Genomic DNA, 20,989 nt, shown 5'->3' with positions numbered 1-20,989 from the left:
CCCCCCCCACAGATGTTCTGGTTTAACTTGGATTTAAACTTGAAGAGTGGTCAGTTTGGATGAGCTATTACCAGCAGGAGAGTGAGTTTGTGTGTGTATGGGGGTGGGGGGGATGTGAGAAAACCTGGATTTGTGCAGGAAATAGCCCAACTTGATTGTCATGCACATTGTGTAAAGAGTTGTCACTTTGGATGGGCTATCACCAGCAGGAGAGTGAATTTGTGTGGGGGGGTGGAGGGTGAGAAAACCTGGATTTGTGCTGGAAATGGCCCACCTGATGATCACTTTAGATAAGCTATTACCAGCAGGACAGTGGGGTGGGAGGAGGTATTGTTTCATATTCTCTGTGTATATATAAAGTCTGCTGCAGTTTCCACGATATGCATCTGATAAAGTGAGCTGTAGCTCACGAAAGCTCATGCTCTAATAAATTGGTTAGTCTCTAAGGTGCCACAAGTCCTCCTTTTCTTTTTGCGAATACAGACTAACACGGCTGTTACTCTGAAACCTGCTCACCTTAAGTGATCACTCTGGTTACAGTGTGTATGGTAACACCCATTGTTTCATGTTCTCTATGTATATAAATCTCCCCAATGTATTTTCCACCGAATGCATCCGATGAAGTGAGCTGCAGCTCATGAAAGCTTATGCTCAAATACATTTTTTTGTCTCTAAGGTGCTACAAGTCCTCCTTTTAACAACTGGATAGTACATGAGAGACGATGGGCAGCATGGCACTAGGCTGAGCAGGGAGAAGTTGTGTTTGATGCAGTGGAGCAGGGGAGACAGTGGAGCAGGGGAGCCAGTGACGTGGTAAAAGTGACAAGCCAGGGAAATTATCTTTGCAGCAGCATAGATATAAGCAGAGGAAAATTGCGTCACAGCATGCATTGCACGTACCCCTCCTATCCTGTGCAATTCACCTTAGCTAAAGCACAGCTCCCTAGCATTGCTTTTGAACAGGCCCTCCCCTAAGGCTCTGAGGCCAGCCATTTATGGGTAGATGTATCACCAAAAACAAACGGACTCCCTCTTATCTCTGGCCAAAGTTTGAGAGACTGCTTGCTGGTGGTGGAAAAGGAGAAGTGCTCTCTTGAAATCTGGTTTTAAATCCTTGTAGGTGTTTTAGAGCCCTAAGGTTAAAATACTCAGTCTGCAAAAGTAGCAGCATAGACATTGTCTAACGTTTTCCTTTAAGGGCTTTTATAGGTTACGAATACTACCACAATGCCGCATGATGGTGTAGTTTGTACACATGGGTGTAGTTTGGCGGGGCATAGGGAAGCAGAAGCGGATAAGGCTTTTTTTTAAACAACAAACAAAATCATCCAAAGCACGAGACTCGGTGGTGAAGGGGAACTTCAACTCCCCAGACATCTGCTGGGAAAATAACACAGCAGGGCACAGATTATCTAACAAGTTCTTGGAATGTACTGGAGACAAGTGTTTATTTCAGCAGACAGAGAAAGATACTAAGGGAGAGGCTGTTCTAAATTAGATTCTGACAAATTGGGAGGAACAGGTTTAGAATTTGAAAGAGGAAGGTAGCTTAGGTGAAAGCAATCATAAAATGGTAGCGCTCATGATTCTAAGGGAGGGTAGGAAGGAAAAACAGCACAATAAAGAAAATGGATTTCAAGAAGGCAGACTTTAGCAAACTCAGGGAGTTGGTAGGTAAGATCCCATGGGAAGCAAGTCTAAGGGGAAAAACAGTTCAAGAGACTTGGCAGTTTTTCAAAGAGAAATTAAGGGCACAAGAGCAAACTATCCCACTCTGTAGGAAAGTTAGGAAGTGTGGCAAGAGACCACCCTGGCTTAACCAGGAGTTCTTCAACGATCTGACACTCAAAAAAAGAGTCTTACAAAAAGGGGACACTGGGACAAATTACAAAGGAGGAATATAAATAACACAAGTATGTAGGGACAACATTAGAAAGGCCAAGGCACAAAATGAGATTAAACTAGCTAGAGACATAAAGGGTAACAAGAAAACATTGTACAAATACATTTGAATCAAGAGGAAGACCAAGGACAGGGTAGGCCCATTACGCAGTAAGGAGGGGGGGAACAATAACAGAAAATGTAGAAATGGCAGAAGTCCTAAATGACTTTTTGGTTTCCGTTTTCACCAAAAAGTGGAGTGGCAATTGGCCGTCGAACAGTGAATGCCAGTGAAAGGGAGGTAGGCTCAGAGGCTAAAATAGGGAAAGAACAAATTAAAAATTACTTAGACAAGTTAAATGTCTTCAAGTCATCAGGGCCTGATGAAATACATCCTAGAAAACTCAAGAAGGTGACTGAGAAGGTATCTGAGCCATTAATCAAGTATCAGGGGGTAGCTGTGTTAGTCTGTATTCACAAAAACAACAAGGAGTCCGGTGGCACCTTTAAGACTAACAGACTAGTCAGTCTTTAAGGTGCCACCGGACACCCTGTTGTTTTTGAGCCATTAATGATTATCTTCAATAAATCATGGAAGATGGTAGAGATTCCAGAAGACTGGAAAAGGGCAAATATAGTGCCCATCTATAAAAAGGGAAATAAGGACAACCCAGAGAATTACAGACCAGTCAGCTTAACTTCAGAACCTGGAAAGATATTGGAGCAAATATTTAAGCACTCAATTTGCAAACACCTAGAAGATAATAATGTGATAAACAACAGTCACCATGGATTTGTCATGAACAAATCACGTCAAACCAATCTAATAGCTTTCTTTGATGGAGCAATAGGCCTTGTGGCTAAGAGGGAAGCGGTAGACATGGTATATCTAGACCTTAGTAAGGCCTTTGATATTGTCTCGCATGACCTTCTCATAAACAAATTAGGGAAATACAACCTGGAATGAGCTACTATTGTTATACCAATAAAATAAAAACCAGCAGGATCTTATTAAAGGGGGAAAAGGCAAAATACCACATTGATTGTGAATACAGAAAGAATCCTAGTAAGCAGTTAGTTACAGCTGTAACATTCCATTCAATCTCATATTTATTCACACATTCATTCACGCGCACACACGCACACACACACACACACGCACACAGGTTCTGTAAGGTTGTTATCATAGTTACCAGCCTTACAGTTGCTCATGCCAAGCCACTGGCCGGGTGGCCTGGACATGAGGAGGGAGCAGGGCATTGTCAGATACACATCTGATGCTCCTGGAAGTTGGTTTGCAGAATCAGACCCCAAAGTTCTCACTTTCTAGAGCCCATTTTTATAGGAATTTCTTCCTAGGCCAGTCTATGGGAATTGCTTCATCATGCTGTTGCTGAATCAATGGGCAGATGGCACATTCCTGACGGCTCCGTGCTGCCAGATGTTATCTTGTTCTTTGGTTCTCCCATTCTTGAGGCTGTTGGGTGGATTCCAGTCTGCCCTCCAGGGGGGTCCTCTGCTTATTTCCACTTGACGCCTTCTTCAGCCGATGGACACTGGATTCTAAGGCTGGCACCTCCCTGATCATTCAGTTATTATCCACACCAAGCATCCATCCACATACATCCTCTCTCTCTATTTTAATCACAATTGTTAATACAACAAAAGGGCGGGGAGTCTCTGGGTGCTGTTTCTGTTGTTACAGAGTATTGCTTTCAGTCTCTCTCTGTGTGAATTGCTTTGAGAACAGACTCTGTCTTAGAATGTACTAACGCAATTAGCAGCTTGCAAGTTTCACACAAAGAGGGAGAGAAACAGTACCAAAAACCAAGAGACCTCTTAATTAGTAATACCCTGGAATTTAAACTATGGGGAATCAAACTCATTTGTGATTTTAATACAGAACTTCTTTAATATGATCCAACACTATAAGGTGGGTGCATAACAGGTTGGAAAACCGTTCCCAGAGATTAGTTATCAGTGGTTCAGTCAAGCTGGAAGGGCATATTCAGTGGGATCCCGCAGGGATCAGTTCTGGGGCCTGTTCTGTTCAATACCTTCAACAATGATTTAGATAATGGCATACAGAGTACACTTATAAAGTGTGCGGACAATACCAAGCTGGGAGGGGTTGCAAGTGCTTTGGAGGATAGGGTTAAAATTCAAAATGATCTGGACAAACTGGAGAAGTGGTCTGAAAAAAACAGGATTAAATTCAATGAGGACAAACAAAATACTCCACTTAGGAAGGAACAATCAGTTGCACACATATAAAATGGAAAATGACGGCCAAGAAGGAGTACTGCAGAAAGGGATCTGGGGGTCACAGTGGATCACAAGCTAAATATGAGTCAACAGTATAACACTGTTGCAAAAAAAAAAAAAAAAAAAAGCAAACATCATTCTGGGCTGTATTAGCAGGAGTGTTATAGGCAAGAGAAAAGATGTAATTCTTCCGCTCTACTTCACGCTGATTAGGCCTCAACTGGAGTATTGTGTCCAGTTCTGGAAGCCACATTGCAGGAAAGATGAGGACAAATTGGAGAAAGTCCAGAGATGAGCAACAAAAATGATTAAACGTCTAGAAAACATGACCTATGAAGGAAGATTGAAAAAACTGGGTTTGTTTAGTCTGGAGAAGAGAAGACTAAGAGGGGGACATTTAACAGTTTTCAAATACATAATAGGTTGTTACAAGGAGGAGGGAGAAAAATAATTCTCCTTAACCTCTGAGGATAAGACAAGAAGCAATGGGCTTAAATTGCAGCAAGGGGGGTTTAGGTTAGGTTAGGGTTAAACTCCCTAATGTTGGTTAAACACTGGAATAAATTGCCTAGGGAGGTTGTGGAATCTCTATCATTGGAGATTTTTAAGGCCAGGTTAGACCTGTCGGGAATGGTCTAGATAATACTTAGTCCTGCCATGAGTGCAGGAGACTGGACTGCAGTGCTTAAATATATTAATGAATGAAGCTTCACAACCCCTGTTATCCCCACTGACAGGAAAGTTGCTCTGGGGTGACTGTGACTTCACAGTCTTCTTCTTTCATATGCATCACAAATCCATACCTAGATTGTCCAGCAATCTGACTGCTGCTTTATCAAGGGTGCAAAATGGTGCAGTCCACCCTCCAATCTTCACCATAAAAACGGTTTAGCTTTATTTCCAACCATGCTTCTTACCTGGGATTTTATCTTACCCATAGAGAAGGTTCAAAGCAAATATGATTAACAAGAGACAGTAAATGTGCAGGTATAATGTAGGATGAGATAATGAGCTAATATTTACAGCAACACAACATTTCTGTCCCCACCCTCTGTGGCCCTGTTATAAAACTAAAGCTATGTATAAAATCCACGTTGACTACGTGGTCACCTGGTCCAGTATAGTCATCAGAGCAACTGGTCCAGTAGAGAGTCCTGGATAGCAGGTAAGTGTTCGTGGAAGGTATGGTTACACTTGAGTTTTTGCGCTGACAGTTTCACCGGTGATAGGGAACCGGTGAAAGAAAAGTGCTGGTTTCTGTACTCACTTCCACAGGCGTCAGAGAGTGTTTACATTTGCAGCATTTCCATCCCCGATGAGAGCAGCGCAGTGAGGGCAGCTATCCCACAGTGCAGCTCTCCCCATTTTGACTATAGGTCTTGTGGTAAGTGGGGGGTAAGCACAGGATCCAAGCGGGCGATCATTTGCTCTGTGGAGCAGCCAAGGTTACTCGGCCAGATGAGCACTTGCAAACAAAACAGGAAAGGGAGAGGGGCAGACATCCGTTACCTGGCCTCAGAGCATCAGAGTTGCTGGCCAGAGTGATCACCCTAGGCACTGTGGGATATTCTCTGGAGGCTAAAAGCTGTTTTCACAGGAAGAATGTGTCTCCACTTGCACATCACCGCAAAAGGATCAGCGGTAAGATCTGTACGCCTCTCGTGGAGGTGGTTTTCTGTTTGCGGTGGAACTTCTGTCATTGGCAAGTGTAGATGCTCCCACAGTTTTTGTGCAAAACGGGGACTTTTTGTGCTTTAAATGGAAAGTGTAGACATGCCCCAAGAGCCCAGAGTCTGCAGACATTCCACCTAACAATGTGTCAGTGAGGAAGATTTCAGCATAACAGGCCTTAGCCAGAGAGACTAAAGTTACATTAATGATGATGGCTGAAATTCAATGAAGAGGGATTTTCAGAAGCCTCCAGTCCAATCACACGAACAGGGCTGACAATGGCTTTCTTTATTCCCCCTCTGCTCCTGCCTTTGTTTGTTCCTGAGTAGGCATGTTTTTAGTCCCATTCTCTCAAGTCTGCAACAAAGTTCTCTCTGCCTGTCCTTTAGATGCATCCTTTAAAATATGACAAAGTAAAACAAAGACATTATGAACATTCAGTTACTAACAATCAAATGGCTTGTACATTGACCCATACACCTGCTGGAGTTCTCTTTCTTAGAGTTTGTTTTCTTAGTCATTATGATGAAGTATTATAATACTTATTGATGTCGTTCCCCATTTAGAACAAAAAGTTATACTGTCTGGCATCATTTTTTCCTATAAAAAGTGTCCAGTTTGCTGGACGGATCTTAGACTTTGTAACTAGCTAATTTCACAACATCTTAAATTGTGTAGTGCCATAAAGATATCGATAAACCCGAAATAAAACAGCAACTGTTCTTGAGAAGCCCATTTCCAAATCAAATATGCTGAAAGGGAGACACGGTAAGTAAGGCAATATTTTTTCTTGAACCAACTTGTGTTGATGGAAGAGACAAGCTTTTGAGCTTCCCAGAGCTCTCTTTCAGGTCTGGGAAAGATAATCAGGGCGTAACAGCTAAAGGTGAGATAGATTGTTAAGGGTAAGAAGTTAACACATGTTGCAATAAACTATTTAAACAAAGTGGGAAATTAACACCTCTGCAAGTCATAGGACAAAGCAGGGTTAGGAGGTTACAAATAGTTGTAAGGACTGGTATAACCGCTGTCTCTGCTGAGTCCATGATTTAGGGCTAGTCTACACTGGCAATGCTAAAGTGCTGCCGTGACAGCGCTTTAACGTGGCTTGTGTGGTCGCAGCAGAGCACTGGGAGAGAGCTCTCGAGGGCTCTAAAAAAAAAACAAACCCACCCCCATGAGGGGCGTAGCTCCCAGCCAGTGTAGACAAGCCCTTAGGGTCAAGCAGAGTTATGAACTTAAGGGCAAGTCTACATTTAAAAAGCTGCACCAGCAGAGCTGAGCTGCTGAAGCGCTTTAGTGAAGACACTACTATGCCCATGGGAGAGCTTCTCCTGTCGGCGTCGTTAATCCACCTCCAAGAGAAGCGGTAGCTTTGCTGGCAGGAGAAGTCCTCCCATCGACATAGCACTGTCTACACTAGGGGTTGGGTTGGTGTAACTATGTCGCTCAGAGGGGATGGGGGGGATTTTTCACATCCGAGCGACTTCGTGATACCAATGTAAGTTTGTAGTGCAGACCTTGCCTACGCTCCCAGGCTCGTCTTGTGCAGGTTTCCTTCGAGGACGAGGAACGATAAGTCAGATAGGGAGTGACTGCTTTGTGAAAAGTGTTCACACAAGGGTGTCTTTTATAATTTTTCGAGTGTGAGCTCATTGGAGAGTGTAGTGATTGTCTGGTATCGTCCACATAGTTGTCAGGGCAGCTGGTGCACTGGAAGAGGTTCACCAAAATCTGTCCCGCCTTGTATTTAGCTGTGGTGGTCCGGTTACCTTTCCCAAACCTGAAGAAGAGCTTTGTGAAGCTCAAAAGCTTGTGTCAACCACCAGCAGAAGTTAGTCCAGGAAAGGATATGACCTCACCCACCTTGTCTGTCTCATGTATGTTTAAGCAGTTTGGGAAATAGGCTTCAGGTGGCACGCCTGGGAGATTAAAGGGCCAAAAGACAAAGGAAAAAAGTCCATTTTAACTTCAGACGTTAAAGATTCTTTTGCTTTAAAGTTTGCTATCACTCAGAGCCACCTGTTACAAAGGTTCATTACATTGTTTGGATGATAGATGTCCAAATAGTGGGGACCTTGACCTTGGGGCACGTTTAACGCCGAATTTTGCACTCCTATGGTACCTTCCATTTAGGGATCTCAAATCACTTCACAAACATCATGGAGCAAATCATGGTCTATGCACAGCCCAGGTGATTTGCTCTGTTGCTTTCCGGGCTTTGCACAGCCACAGAGTATGCATGTGTAAGTGTTGGGGGAAGAGTCAAGTCTTTGGTATCCCCTAAGGTGGGTAGTTTTCCCATTTTACAGATGCAGAAAGTAAGGCATATTTACCCAGATCCCCCAAGATATTTAGGTTCCTAACTTCCATTGAAATCAGGCGCCTAAATACCTTTAAAATCAATGGACATTAAGAGCCTAAATACTTTTGAAGATCTGGACCATAATGTTTAAGTGACTTGCTCCGAAGTCACATAGTGAGACACACACACACACACACATACACACACACACACTTGCAGCAAGCAGACATAGCCATGGCAGAGACACTCAAGCAAACCCCTGCTCCAGGTCTTGTGCATAGTAAATAAAAGACAAGACAACTCACCCCTGTCTCCTGTGCAGCTGCAAAGAAAAAGAAACAACTGCGTCAGAAAACAGTCTGGTGCATTTTGTATTGACACGTTTATGTATTAATGTCCCAGGGCCAAGTCCTGCCCTTAGACACATGCACAGCTCTCTGCGATTCAATGGGGCCATGTGTGTGCACATCTGCAAAACGTGGCCCCACTCTGCTCTAACTGCGCTTTGCACTACACTTAGTAGCATCTTGAGGAATCACCCCGCTTGGAGAGGAAGGTGGTTACGTGACAATGCTAATCCAATGTGATTCTGGGCTCTAACAATGCTTTGCATTGATACAGCACCTAGCCTCTAAGGATCTCAAAGAGTTTTGCAAACAGCAAGCTATAAGGTGGGCATTATGTCAAACAGCTACACTACGGCAGAGGGAAATTGAGCGATTTGCCAAAATTCACACCTCTGGTCATTGGCAGAGCTGAGACTATTATCCAGGAGTCCGGATTCCCAGTCCCAGCTATAACCAGTAAACAATGTTCTCTCTTAGACCTGAGAACATGTTCTTCTCTTGGTGGATAAATGATGGGGCAAAACGGAGATGCTTATTTCTGAAGGAGTAACAGGTTATGAATAGAGCCCAAACTCCCGTTCCATTAACATCCCTGCTCCCACAGTGAATGAAAAGGGAACTTTGTAAACACAGATCAGATACAAGCAGGAAAGATCATCAGGAGGGGAGAACTGGTCCAGGTCGCTTGGAGAATGTGAACAGCTGGTATTTCTAGCCACTGCAGAACCTGGCCTGGGAAAAAGGCCGGTTTTGGCCATGAGCTGGGGAGGGAGAGGATCTTCCCGAGCTGGGCGGGGGACATGTCCACTGCAGCTGGGGCGATAGCGCAGCCCCCTGGCCTGGGACCAGCCAGTTCACCCCATAAAGTAGGTCACATTTAGGGTCAGCGGGTCTTAAAGGCAACCCTTTAAAGAAGAGAGATTTAGACTCTCACAGGATTCTCAGTTTGAAGAGGCAATTCCAGTTACAGGTTGGCATGTTCCAGGGTGAAACAAAGACCAATGTGGGAAATATGAACTCTGCCAGTCTGACCCCTTTAGAGACCCTTTCATGGGTTTCACAGGTCCCACGCTTTTCTTACTTACGTGTTAACTCACTTTTCCTCTTCTTCCTCGGCCATAAAAAGTGCACTGCTCCAGCCACTGGAAGTACAAGTAACACTGGAAGGACAATTATCAATGCTATCGCTTTGACAGAAAGGCCTCTTTGTACACAAACTGCATTAGAAGTGACTGTCCCGGCCTTTAGTTCTGTCATCCCTTCCTCTTCACACCTAAGATGAAGGAAGATATGTTATTAAAAATGTCAGCGTATCCACAGTCTTCTCACTGTCTCGGTGCACCCATCATTCCGCCTGGTGGATTCTTTAATATATTGGATCAAATATGATAAGACCTCATCCAGATTCTGACCCTGCAGTCTGTGGACAGGCCAAACTCCCACTCATTTCAAGGCTGTAGGATTGCGCCCTTTGAGCGATAGAAACCTACACATTGGATAATTAAGTTATAAGGGCCCAAATAGTGAACAGAACATACGATTAGACTGAAAAATACAAAGACAATAAATTGACTGTAGTGACCTCAGAAGTTTTTACCTGCCCACACCTCAGCGTAGGATTCTGTGTTTTTAATGCCTGTGTCACTGGCTCTAGGTTTTTTGTCGCCCCAAGCTCCGAGCCATGGCCACTGGTCGGCCTCAGAACAGACCGAGCCTGCGTCAGGGGCTGAACTGGCCCCCAGCTGCCCATGCCAAGGAGGCAGAAAGGTCTTTAGGACTTGGTGGACAATCGAAGAAGGAGCTGGTTTTCAAGTCTTTATATTTGCAAACCCTCCCCGCTCCTGTGTGGCCATGGGGCTCTCTGGCCATGGAACTGGGGCTGTTACACTGCATGGGTGGCCCAGGATCTGGATCCACACAGTCTCTCTGCCATGTCACTGGGCTCTGTGCAGTGAGGATCTGGCAGAGGGAGCTGTGGTTGGAATCCACCCGCCATCCCATCTCACGGTTATAAACAGCCCCGAGGTGAATCCACGGAGAGTGCCCAGGGTATGGAAAGGGATTCCTGGGGAAAGGATTTCCCCAACACACAGCTCACAGCTGTACTGACTTAGGGTTACGTTTCCCAGCTGCTGAACTTCAGGGCATCTCTAACCAGGTCAATTATAGCCGCAAAATTCAGGTACAAAGAAATAATGATGAATGAAAGGAGAGAACGCAGCGTGTAAAGTCAGTGCAAGGGAAAAGGCCATGTGTCGTCAGAGTCACCTACTTGGTCCATGGCTGACAGGTGCGTGACATCTTGGTTGCTGAGAAGGTTCCATCAGGACAAACCTCACATACGTTGTCACGGAATTCTGTGCCTATAAAAGAGGACGACATAACTGAATTCTTTCCTGAATGTGGGGCCTACAGGAGCCTTGATTTCAGAAAGGTCTCCATCCACATCTCCCCACTGTCACCACCCCCACTATGTTGCAGAGCCACCTAGGTCAGTTCAGGAGTTAGCACTTTAAGACTAGATCTGCGCTGGTGTTTTATTCCTGCCCTGTACTTAAATCTGTCAGTACTCATAGAGCACAGGTACATGGGGAAAAATGCACCTCCTGCTGCCCCACATACCTGGGCCATTACAAGGGCCAACATCCCAAAGGAATAGTAAGACTCAAAATAATGGTGCCAAGTTGTGTAATAGCACAAAAGCTGCAACAGAACACAGCAGGGATGGAGGGCAATCGGGTTTTGGGACGTGGACTTGCAGACCGATGTATATATTAGGTCGACTTACAGCCACCGCAGTAATTGCCTCGGTGGTGCATTTCCACACTACCCTCCTTGGGCCAGTGGTGCATGTCCTAACCAGGAGGGCTTCTACTGACCTAAGAGGGGCAGTGTGGGGAGCTGAGAGCCCGGTCTCTTGGCTCTGCTGGCAGCTCCCTGCCAGGAGCCTGGCTGCCCCACAGGTTCCTGGGCTCCTGACAGGCTGCCTCCTCCCACCTCCTGTTGACACTGACATAATTAGGTCCCTTCCTAGCATGTCATTGTAAGGCGCCTCTTTGCCTTTTTCTGCACTTCTCTGCACCCTCCCTTTCTGTCGCAGTGTAGAAATGCTCTTGAACAGCCTGGGTGACATGTAAATGGAACAACAACACACACTCTGCTTTTCGACAGCAGCTCCCATCCCAGTATCTCCAAGTGCCGAGCTCTCAGGGCGTTAACCTCACATCACCCCATGCAGTATCCACCTTCAGAAACACACACCTGGCTGGCTGGACAGTCAAGCTCATTAGTTACTAGAGCAAAGAACCGTGAGGTACTTTTGGTTCGTCTGGAACTCACACGTGCCCTTGATCAAAAGCCTTACCAATGGACCATGGTCTGGATCCACACCCTCTCTCTCTGTAAAGGGACTTATGTGTCTACAGCAGTGATGTATTGCAGTGTAATTAACAGGGATTCTGCACCAGTAGAAAATGTCAGGTTTCAGAGTAGCAGCCGTGTTCGTCTGTATCCACAAAAAGAAAAGGAGTACTTGTGGCACCTTAGAGACTAACAAATTTATTTGAGCATAAGCTTTCGTGAGCTACAGCTCACTTCATGGGACGCATGTAGTGGAAAATACAGTGGGGAGATTTTATATACACAGAGAACATGAAAGAATGGGTGTTACCATACACACTGTAACAAGAGTGATCAGGTAAGGTGAGCTATTACCAGCAGAAGAGCGGTGGGGGGGTGGGGGAGGGAGAGGGAGAGGGGACGACCTTTTGTAGTGATAATCAAGGTGGGCCATTTTCAGAACTTTACAAGAAGGTGTGAGGAACAGGAACGCGGGGGCGGGGAGGGGAATAAACATGGGGAAAGAGTTTTACTTTGTGTAACGACACATCCACTCCCAGTCTTTATTCAAGCCTAAGTTAATTGTATCCAGTTTGCAAATTAATTCCAATTCAGCAGTCTCTCCTTGGAGTGTGTTTTTGATCTTCAACCAAAAAACTTCAAAAACAGACTCAAACAAGATCTCCCCACTGTATTTTCCACTGCATGCATCCGATGAAGTGAGCTGTAGCTCACGAAACCTTATCCTCTAATAAATTTGTTAGAGTCTAAGGTGCCACAAGTCCTCCTGTTCTTTTTTCAGTGGAAAATGTGTTGCTGAACAAGTCTGTTGCACCATAGGAGCTCCAAAGGGGGCATTGTTTCAAGAAAAGGGTGTGTTTAGCACACTTGTCTTACTAACAGAATTCTCTGCCCAAAAGCTTGCTTGAGGGAGCTCTGTTTCTGGTGTGCAAGTTGAAGCTGAACTCACACTGAGCTCTGCTGCTGCGTAGGTGGGCTGCCAACATGTGTGAGTGCAAACCCACGGCCTCATGCAAATTGCTGCCTGAAAGAGCATCATGCGAGTGTCCAACAACACCCAGAGGAGTCTCAGCTCATCACAGCCTGTGACACTTAACCTTGCCCCTGTATTTTTCATGCATGTTTATCAGGGGGATGGCAGCTTTGTGTCTGGCCTGGAAGGTGACCGGAGCTCAGCTCTAGGGCAGGATCCCAGGCAGGGAATAGCAATTCCAGAGTAAAGGACCCCAAGCAGCTTTCTCCCTCCCACCCCCTGCCTCCCACGTATATTGAGGGAGCTCCATCTCAGTCAGGACCCAAACCACTTCTGTCTCTACAGGTCAAACCCAATTCCGACATGGTACCAACAGGCAACTCCACTCCGTCAGCAGGCTGCTGCATTCTGCAGGGTCCGAAGGGTGGCCCCAGGCAGAGCACAGTTCAGCAGAGACTCCTGCCTTAGGGAGAAGAGGTCAGAGGCGTCTGGCCAGGCACAGATGGAAAGAAGTGCTGTTCACCACAGCTGTGACCTGGGCATCCGGCTCAGCACGTGCTCTGAACCACCCTGGAGCTGTGCAACGCTGTTACAACTGGCAGTCACGCTCACTCAAAGAGGGGGGCCCATCTACAGCTCAGCCACTCTTCCGGCTGCTTCCCCAGCTCACCAGCATCACCTCAGTCTCACCTGGATCAAGTCTCAACCAGTTTGCCCTGCTCCAGATTCATTCTGTGACTGCAGGGTTTCCCCTTGGTATTACAGAAGTTATGTTGCCTTACCAGGTTCTTTCACCATAGAGCCAGGCAGGCAGATGGTGGAGGGACGACACATTTCACAGTCCAGGCCTGCAATGTGCCTGCAGAAATCCCCCGGGGCGCAGCCGCACATGGTGTTCTTCGTATATGAGCATTTTTCTTTTATTATCAGTCTGGCTCCTAAAGGAAAGTTACATGCATCACAAATACATTTACATGGGAACTAAACAGAGCAGATACAAAAATTAATGTGTATCCCCAGTCCTTGCTGATCCATGGTACAGGGCACAGGAGCTAGAGGGGTTTGTTATGATGACTCCATTTAACAAGTGTTGTCATGTAAACAGAACCCTCTGGAGCCTGATTCTCTGCTGCCCTGCACCTTGTGTTGTATTTACATCTGTGCAAAGGCTGCATGCAAAATGCTACCAAATCAGCGTTCTCTACACAGCTGCAGTTGAGATCGTGCTTTGCACCCACTCTGCATTCATCTGCAGAGGATCTAGCAGAGTTTAGCAGAGGGTCTAGCAGGGTGTGAATAATGACAAAGGCGGTGGAGAATGAGGCTCCCAGTAGCCACAGATAAAGGACCACAACCTCCAAGCCAGCTGGTCACTGGAGAAGCACTCCACTGTAGTGGGATTTTGGAGTGGCCATAACACCTGCTACACAACCTCTCCTCCTGGCTGCCCAGCTGATCCCCTTGAGCTGGGAGGGCCTTTGTGGCCACAGGCAGCTGATATAAACTAGAGCAGCCTGCAGGCTGTTCTAATTCATGCTGGGGACCAGACCCTAATTCCCCCACGAACAGAGGAGCGCAATGGTTGCTCACTGTCACTCATGTCACTCTCGCCTCCTGAGGTAGTTGCGTGTTCCTCAGCCACTGCTCAGGACCTAGGATTTGAAAGGGAAGGTTATAACCTTCCCCAAGTACAGTCCAGATCCTGAGGGTGCAGTGCTGCTGCTCTAGGACAAACGATACCATCTGAAATGTTTGATTACAATTATTGTTTATTGTTTTTGTTCTTCTTCTGCTAAATCTAGAGATCCACTTTCCTCCTGAGAAGAATCTCCTGGGATGATTCCACAGACCTTAATCAGTGGAAGATGTGCAACTAAAGCCCATGCACTGTGCCAGAAATCTCCACTTCCGTGATTTGCCCAAGACTGCAAGGAACTCAGTAAGAACTGTGAGCGGAACCCAGGTCTCTTGACTTCCAGTCTTGGATCCTAACAACTAGGCTGCTTTTGTATGTGTGGGCCGGGGGAGACAACTCAGAAAAAAATAATTAAAATCCACCCACACACAGAGCAGCTTTCTTACCTGCATCACACGGTTTACATCTCATGCATTCCGTTAGGCCATTGGGATGCTCTGTATACGTGTCGTTCACACATGGCATGCAAGTTGTGGTGCTATTTTCTCTACAATGTTTGACCACCCTAGTCCCTAAAGCAAACAAAACAATTAGCTCCTGTGTAAACCAGGCTAATATATTTAATGCATTCATACAGAGATTGCAAAAGCAGGTCATTATGCAGGACAAATGCACACACTATGTGTGTGGATTTTACATGTTACACACACCACCACTGGAAATAAAAGGTAAACGTCTCAGAACTAGACTGCCAGACCCGAAATCCCCTATTTCTGCACAACACAGGAACACCGTAGACAGAAACTCACACTCATAACTCACACCCCTCCCTTATCAGCAGTATTCCTAGTACAGTCGTGCTTAGACTCTGTGTACCGGATATGGGACCGTTGACAGATGCGTGTGTCCCCACTGTGACCAGTCAGGATCTTGGAAAAGATGCAGTTCTGAGTATTGTAGTTCCTCCTAGGGGGATGGAGAATCCCCAGGTGAAGCAAGTGACTGGAGGGATCATATGACCAGAAAGGGCCAGGGACTAAGAAGTCAGGTGGCTGCCTGTGGCCAGTCCTCTAGTACTATAAGAGGTAGATTGAGAGGTGAGGGGCTGGGGCAGTCCTGGTGTCCACAGCAGCCTGCTGGACAGCTGCCTGGCGCAGGGCTGTGGCTGGGCTGGGACTGGCAGAGGTCCCTGTGCAGAGGAAAGATCAGTAGGATCCTGATAGAAGGGGACTGTGAGGGGCTGGGGAAGGGCTGGGGGATCCCGGATGCAGGGCAAAGGGTGAATACAGTGAATCCTAATGGGGACAGTGTATTGTCTGTGTTACAGTCAATCAGGGCAGAGATCTGGGCCCTGGGCCGTCAGGCCTAGAGGTGGAAACAAGAGTTCAGCCGACCGGTCAGAGCTGGGTCCAGGGGGGCAGGGTCCAGGAACAAGCCAATGGTCAGTACTGGAGTGACAGAAGCCAAGTGCAAGAGCCGCAGGGTAAAGTAGGGTTGTAGTCAGAAGGTGCAGCCAAGAGTCAGAAGCCAAAGGGTTAACCAGAGTCACAGTCAGGAGGCGTAACCAAGGGTCGGGGGTGGGGGTCCGAAGCCAGGACAGGGCTGGGGTAAGGACGGAAGCTGGCTGGAGCAGGGCTAGGACAGAGCAGGACCAAGGACTAGGCAAGCCCAGCTGCAGGCAGGGTACACATTGAGCAGCCGTTGTTCTGCTCTGGGTGCCAGGCTGCTAAGCAGGACTCAGAACTGCTGATCCACCAGCCACTCGGGTGCTGTGACTGCCCCGCGATGCAACTCGGCTTACTGGCTCCCCAGCAGTGAAGTCAGTCAAGGGAGCAGGCCAGCAGCTGGTCCTACCTGACCTGGCCTCTGACAGGCCTCAATAGGTGAGGAAGAGAGGTGTTATGGAGAAAGGGACTTGCCCAAAGTATCACAGTCCGTCTCCTTCTGGATCTCCTGTGTCCCAGGCCACAAGAACCATCCTCTCTATGTCCTCCACTGACAGGTGAGTAACAAGCAATGTAGATGTTTACATGGAGAGATCCGTGTCACCACCAGTCAGATTCACAGTAATAGAGGCGATCAATGTCTCCGGAGGAGGCCGGGCAATTGGACTCTCTTGGGAAGGGTCATGACTTTTAAAGAATGAATTATATATACCTACCAGCACTGCACATGGGACAGCATTCGCCATTTATTTCATATTCGCCTGGGTAGCATTTTAGAGCTTCGGAAGGCGGCAGTTGTGTTATCAAGAAAATGACAAAAATCTTTAGGGAAAAAGAAGAAAGAGTTTCTGATTCACATCATGGCAGCTCAAAAGCAGACGGGGAGGGGCTGGTAGCACTGTGGCACTGATTAGCCTCCCTGAGCCTGCGGTTCACCCACCGCCCATGGTTTTGCTCCTTGCTTCTCACTATTTTCCAAAAATGGAACACAGACAACATGTGGATTGAAACAGGCACCGTCACCAGCAAAACTGCCCAGCGTCGCTTCAGACCTGTGCATGCGATATGTGACACATATTCCTGACTTCTGAGACATACCTCCTGCTGTACACCCAGTAACAGGATGTGTCACTGTGTCATCCCTACCTAGTATTGGGGGGGAAAAATCTGTGTTTAATGTTATCAAAACAAAGGACGCTTACCACTTCAAAGGTCTTGCCAAACAGGGAGAGAGTGAAGGACAAGCCGCAAATTCTGCAGCAAGGATGTTTTATACATGATGCATTTTGCCGAGTGCTCGGAATACAGTTGAACTTAGCACGAGCTTCAGTTTACACTGTAACACCCAAAATGGAAGGACTAAAATACGATTGGCCATGGAAAGCCCCAAACTGAGACCCATCAGCACAACTTCCGTGTGGGCCAAGCGTTATTCCCTGTGCTGGCCTGTCCCTCACGTCCACACAACCACGGAAACCATGGGAGGAAATGGCAGATACAAAACAACAAAACTATGGGGTTGGAGCAGCAAAGTCAATGCAAAGCACCACAACGAGCAACTGTCCATTTAGAATCCTCAAACATTTCCTCTTTCAAATGGCAACTTTGGGGGTCGGATTATTTGTTTTTCTAAAATCAGTGTCCGTTAAAAAAAACTTCTGCCAAGCTACACACTGAAAACTCAATCCACTTAGACCCCCCCCAGCTCCAGGCTGAGTATCAGCTGATGAGAACAAACCAAAATCTCCCAGCGGTGTTTTTTTCCCACTAAATAAAGGCAGAAAAGTTATACTGCATTTTGGTTGTGCTTTGCTGTTTCCACCAGATGGAGCCCAACAGCTTCTAAAATGCAGAGAAATTTTCTCGACCAAGGAATAAACCCCAAACTCCCGCGGGCCAAGGGTGTGTAGTTTGCGTTAGCAAAAAAAGGGTAAATGTAAAGAATTCACATTCCTGGGATCTTATTATTAGTCACAGTAGACATGGGCACCCCCAAACCTCCCACAGTCTCTCTGCTGGGTTTGCTGGGCAGGTTCAATCTCATTAGCTCCATTTTATTTCAGGAACTTTTGTGATCCACTTACCCAGAGCATGGTCCTGAGAACAGACCGCAGAGTGTGTGGGCTTCTGCCCCCCCGCAGGGCATGGAGTCTCTGACCTCTACAGCTCAGCGCGGCCTCCAGGTCCTGATCATTGGCAACAAGCTGCAAGCCTCAGTGAGCCTGGTGCCACCGCCCTGTCCTGGGGTGTCCGTCCCCTGGAGCCTTCGCCCCCTTCTCCGGGGAACTCCCTGGGCCTGCTCGCAGGACAAAAAGTCCAAAGTTCTGGGCTGGTTCCGGTTCTAATCCAGGCCCAGCAGCAGCAGCCAAGAGACCAGCTCCGACCCAGCCCAACTCAAAAGTGAAAGTGCAATTAGACAAGCAGGCGGGGACTATCCCAATGGGCTGGGCTTCAGGCTTATACTGTGTTGTTATACGGAAAGAGATACTTAAAGTCAACCCACCAAGGGCGCCAATTCGGGGGGCAGGGGAGGGCCAGAGCCCCCCCAGTTTCATACAGGAGGTGTGCAAGCTCCCAGGTGGAGCTCTTCACTACAGTACGGGGTTAGTGTGAGGTTGTGCACAGGAGAGGTGCCCCTGGGGCAGGGAGTCAGGATTTTGTTTACAAACAGAGGCTGGGTGATTAAGATAAGAAAGGGCTGGGGATTAAGGGTATGGAAGTTTAGCCTGTAAAAGAGAAATCCCTCTGTGGAGGGGGGAGAGGGAGGAGGGGTTGTGTTCGAGAGAACAGGGGAGGAAGAAAAAATACAGCAAAGCACTGAGCCAAGGTTACATTCAGAAAAGGGGGAGATTTGGGGATGTAGATGAAAAGACGGGGTCAGACCCAGAGCGGGGCTAGCCATGTATAGAGAGGCTCCCACTCTGTCTGTGGTATTTATGTGGCCTCATCACCATGGTATCTGAGGCTGCACATCACAACGTCTAATCTGTTTCTCCTCCCAGCCCCTCAGTGAGGTAGAGCAATGCTGTTATCCCCATTGTACAGGTGGGGCACTGAGGCACACACAGCCTTTTAAAGGCCAGATTTTCAAAGGTTTTCAGGCACCTAGTGAGATTTTCAAATGCACTTAGAAAGTTAGGTGCTTTGCAAACCCCATTAGATGCCAAGCTGTATCTTTGGGTGCCTAAAAACCTCTGTCCTTACAGCACTGGCCAGGGGTTAGAGAGGAAGTCTCTGGAGGGAGTAGAACCCAGGTGTTTCAGGGCTAGCTCCCTATCCAGCGACTCTGATAGATGGGAGCAAAACCAAGGCGGCCAGTTCTCTGAGACTCCTGCAAATGGTCCCAGGATGGATGTCATGGTTGACAGCATGAAAAGCAGCACAGAGGTTAGGAAGGATGGAGAATGAGAGTCAGATGAGAGGAGATCACTTAACTTCGAAGGGGTGGCAGGTTCTGCCCCATGCTGGGTTGTAGAGCAATGGCTGCTGTGCAGTTTTACATTTTAACTGAAAACCATTTTGTTCAGTCATTTTTTGTTCTGAGTTTGAGAAAAGAAAGAAACGAGAAAGTACGAGTATCAGATGTGTTTATGCCACAAATTCTTAGGATTTCAGCTGTACTCAGGCCAATTCCAGAACAAAGAACAGAAACACCATCCACTGAGTCCATCAAGTCGATGATTATTGTCATGATTTGCATTATTCACTGGGCACCATCTGTGTGCTGAGCACTGTTCAGAATATGCCAGAAAATCTAGTCCCTGAGCCAATATGACTGCAATAGAAGTTTTAGTTGATTAAGGACTAGAAGATTTGACCCTCCAACTTTCTTTCTAAAGGAAGAGCACCTCTGCCTGTTGATTTTTCTTTCCTGCCTGCAGTGGCCCCAATATACCTCAGAAGTCTCCGTTTTTGTCTCAACTTTAAAACATATAATTTTCTTAATGTTTGAAGTTATCTGGAAAAAAAACAACTGATGAGTAGAGTTTTCAGGTCCCTAAGTTGCCCTTGGAATCACAGTTAAAGTTGCCCCCCCCAAATCTGAAATGGCACCCCTGAAACCCACGGTATAGTGGGCACATAGTGTTGACCCTGGAAGGATCACATGGAGGTAAAAACTACCTGTGCCATGGCTACGTTGGGATTTTACATCCAGATAATTACCTGCATATAAAAACATACCTGTTTTTCTCCAGCAAAGACACAACCTAGTACCCCAACAATGGGCTGGCTACTCTGCCTAGCAACAAGTCTCATCTAGCCAATTGAAAAATCACATTCTGTTCAACCCCTTCTGCCAATTACAGCGACAGAGGAAGAGGGGTCTGTCACCTGGCAAGACAGTCACCCATTCACAAAAATACACCAATGGGAAAAATCAGGCTGGGCCCGCCCATATTGGAATCCTGCCTAGCAACTCCCCAGTTTAAAAAAAAAAAAGAAAAAAAAAAGGATTTAGGCCACCAGGAAAGGAAGTCAGGTGATTGACAAACCAATATTAACCCCTTGTGGAGGGCAGGTTTCATGCCTTTTCCTTGACTCTGGGATCAGATGCAGACCCAGAGACTCACTGAGTGATAGTGGATGAGTCAGGGGGGCTCAGGCCCCGAGAAGGGGTTTAGCCCTCCCCCTTCCACACGCACACACTTGGTGCATGGGCGAGAATCAACAACTGGACAGGTTTCAGAGTAGCAGCCGTGTTAGTCTGTATTCGCAAAAAGAAAAGGAGGACTTGTGGCACCTTAGAGACTAACCAATTATTTGAGCATAAGCTTTTGTGAGCTACAGCTCACTTCATCGGATGCATTCAATGGAAAATACAGAGAACATGAAACAGTGGGTGTTACCATACACACTGTAACCAGAGTGATCACTTAAGATGAGCTATTACCAGCAGGAGAGCGGGGGGGGGGGGGGACGACCTTTTGTAGTGATAATCAAGGTGGGCCATTTCCAGCAGTTCACAAGAACTTCTGAGGAACAGTGGGGTTGGGGGGGAATAAACATGGGGAAATAGTTTTACTTTGTGTAATGACCCATCCACTCCCAGTCTCTATTCAAGCCTAAGTTAATTGTATCCAGTTTGCAAATTCTAGGGCCTAATCA

The 20,989-nt window shown here is 46.8% G+C and overlaps 1 protein-coding gene across 1 annotated transcript in view; it reads right to left on the bottom strand.

Annotated features, from left to right (window-relative positions):
• Positions 1–483: 483 nt before the first annotated feature.
• The window catches only part of LOC140899947 (tumor necrosis factor receptor superfamily member 14), a 25,349-nt gene continuing 4,843 nt past the window's right edge, over positions 484–20,989 (bottom strand). Inside the window, exons 2-9 of the mRNA XM_073316280.1 lie at positions 17,968–19,422; positions 16,600–16,705; positions 14,885–15,010; positions 13,585–13,740; positions 10,742–10,832; positions 9,555–9,742; positions 8,428–8,444; positions 484–6,213 (exon numbers count right to left, since the gene is read on the bottom strand). Coding sequence (XP_073172381.1) covers positions 6,169–6,213; positions 8,428–8,444; positions 9,555–9,742; positions 10,742–10,832; positions 13,585–13,740; positions 14,885–15,010; positions 16,600–16,705; positions 17,968–17,976 — 738 coding nt within the window. The 5' untranslated portion in view covers positions 17,977–19,422 and the 3' untranslated portion in view covers positions 484–6,168. The remainder of the gene's footprint in view (positions 6,214–8,427; positions 8,445–9,554; positions 9,743–10,741; positions 10,833–13,584; positions 13,741–14,884; positions 15,011–16,599; positions 16,706–17,967; positions 19,423–20,989) is intronic.

The sequence above is a fragment of the Lepidochelys kempii genome, chromosome 18, assembly GCF_965140285.1.
Source record: "Lepidochelys kempii isolate rLepKem1 chromosome 18, rLepKem1.hap1, whole genome shotgun sequence".
NCBI lineage: Eukaryota > Metazoa > Chordata > Testudines > Cheloniidae > Lepidochelys > Lepidochelys kempii.
The sequence above is the reverse complement of the archived record's forward strand: the minus strand, read 5'-3'. Positions and strand labels throughout refer to the sequence as shown.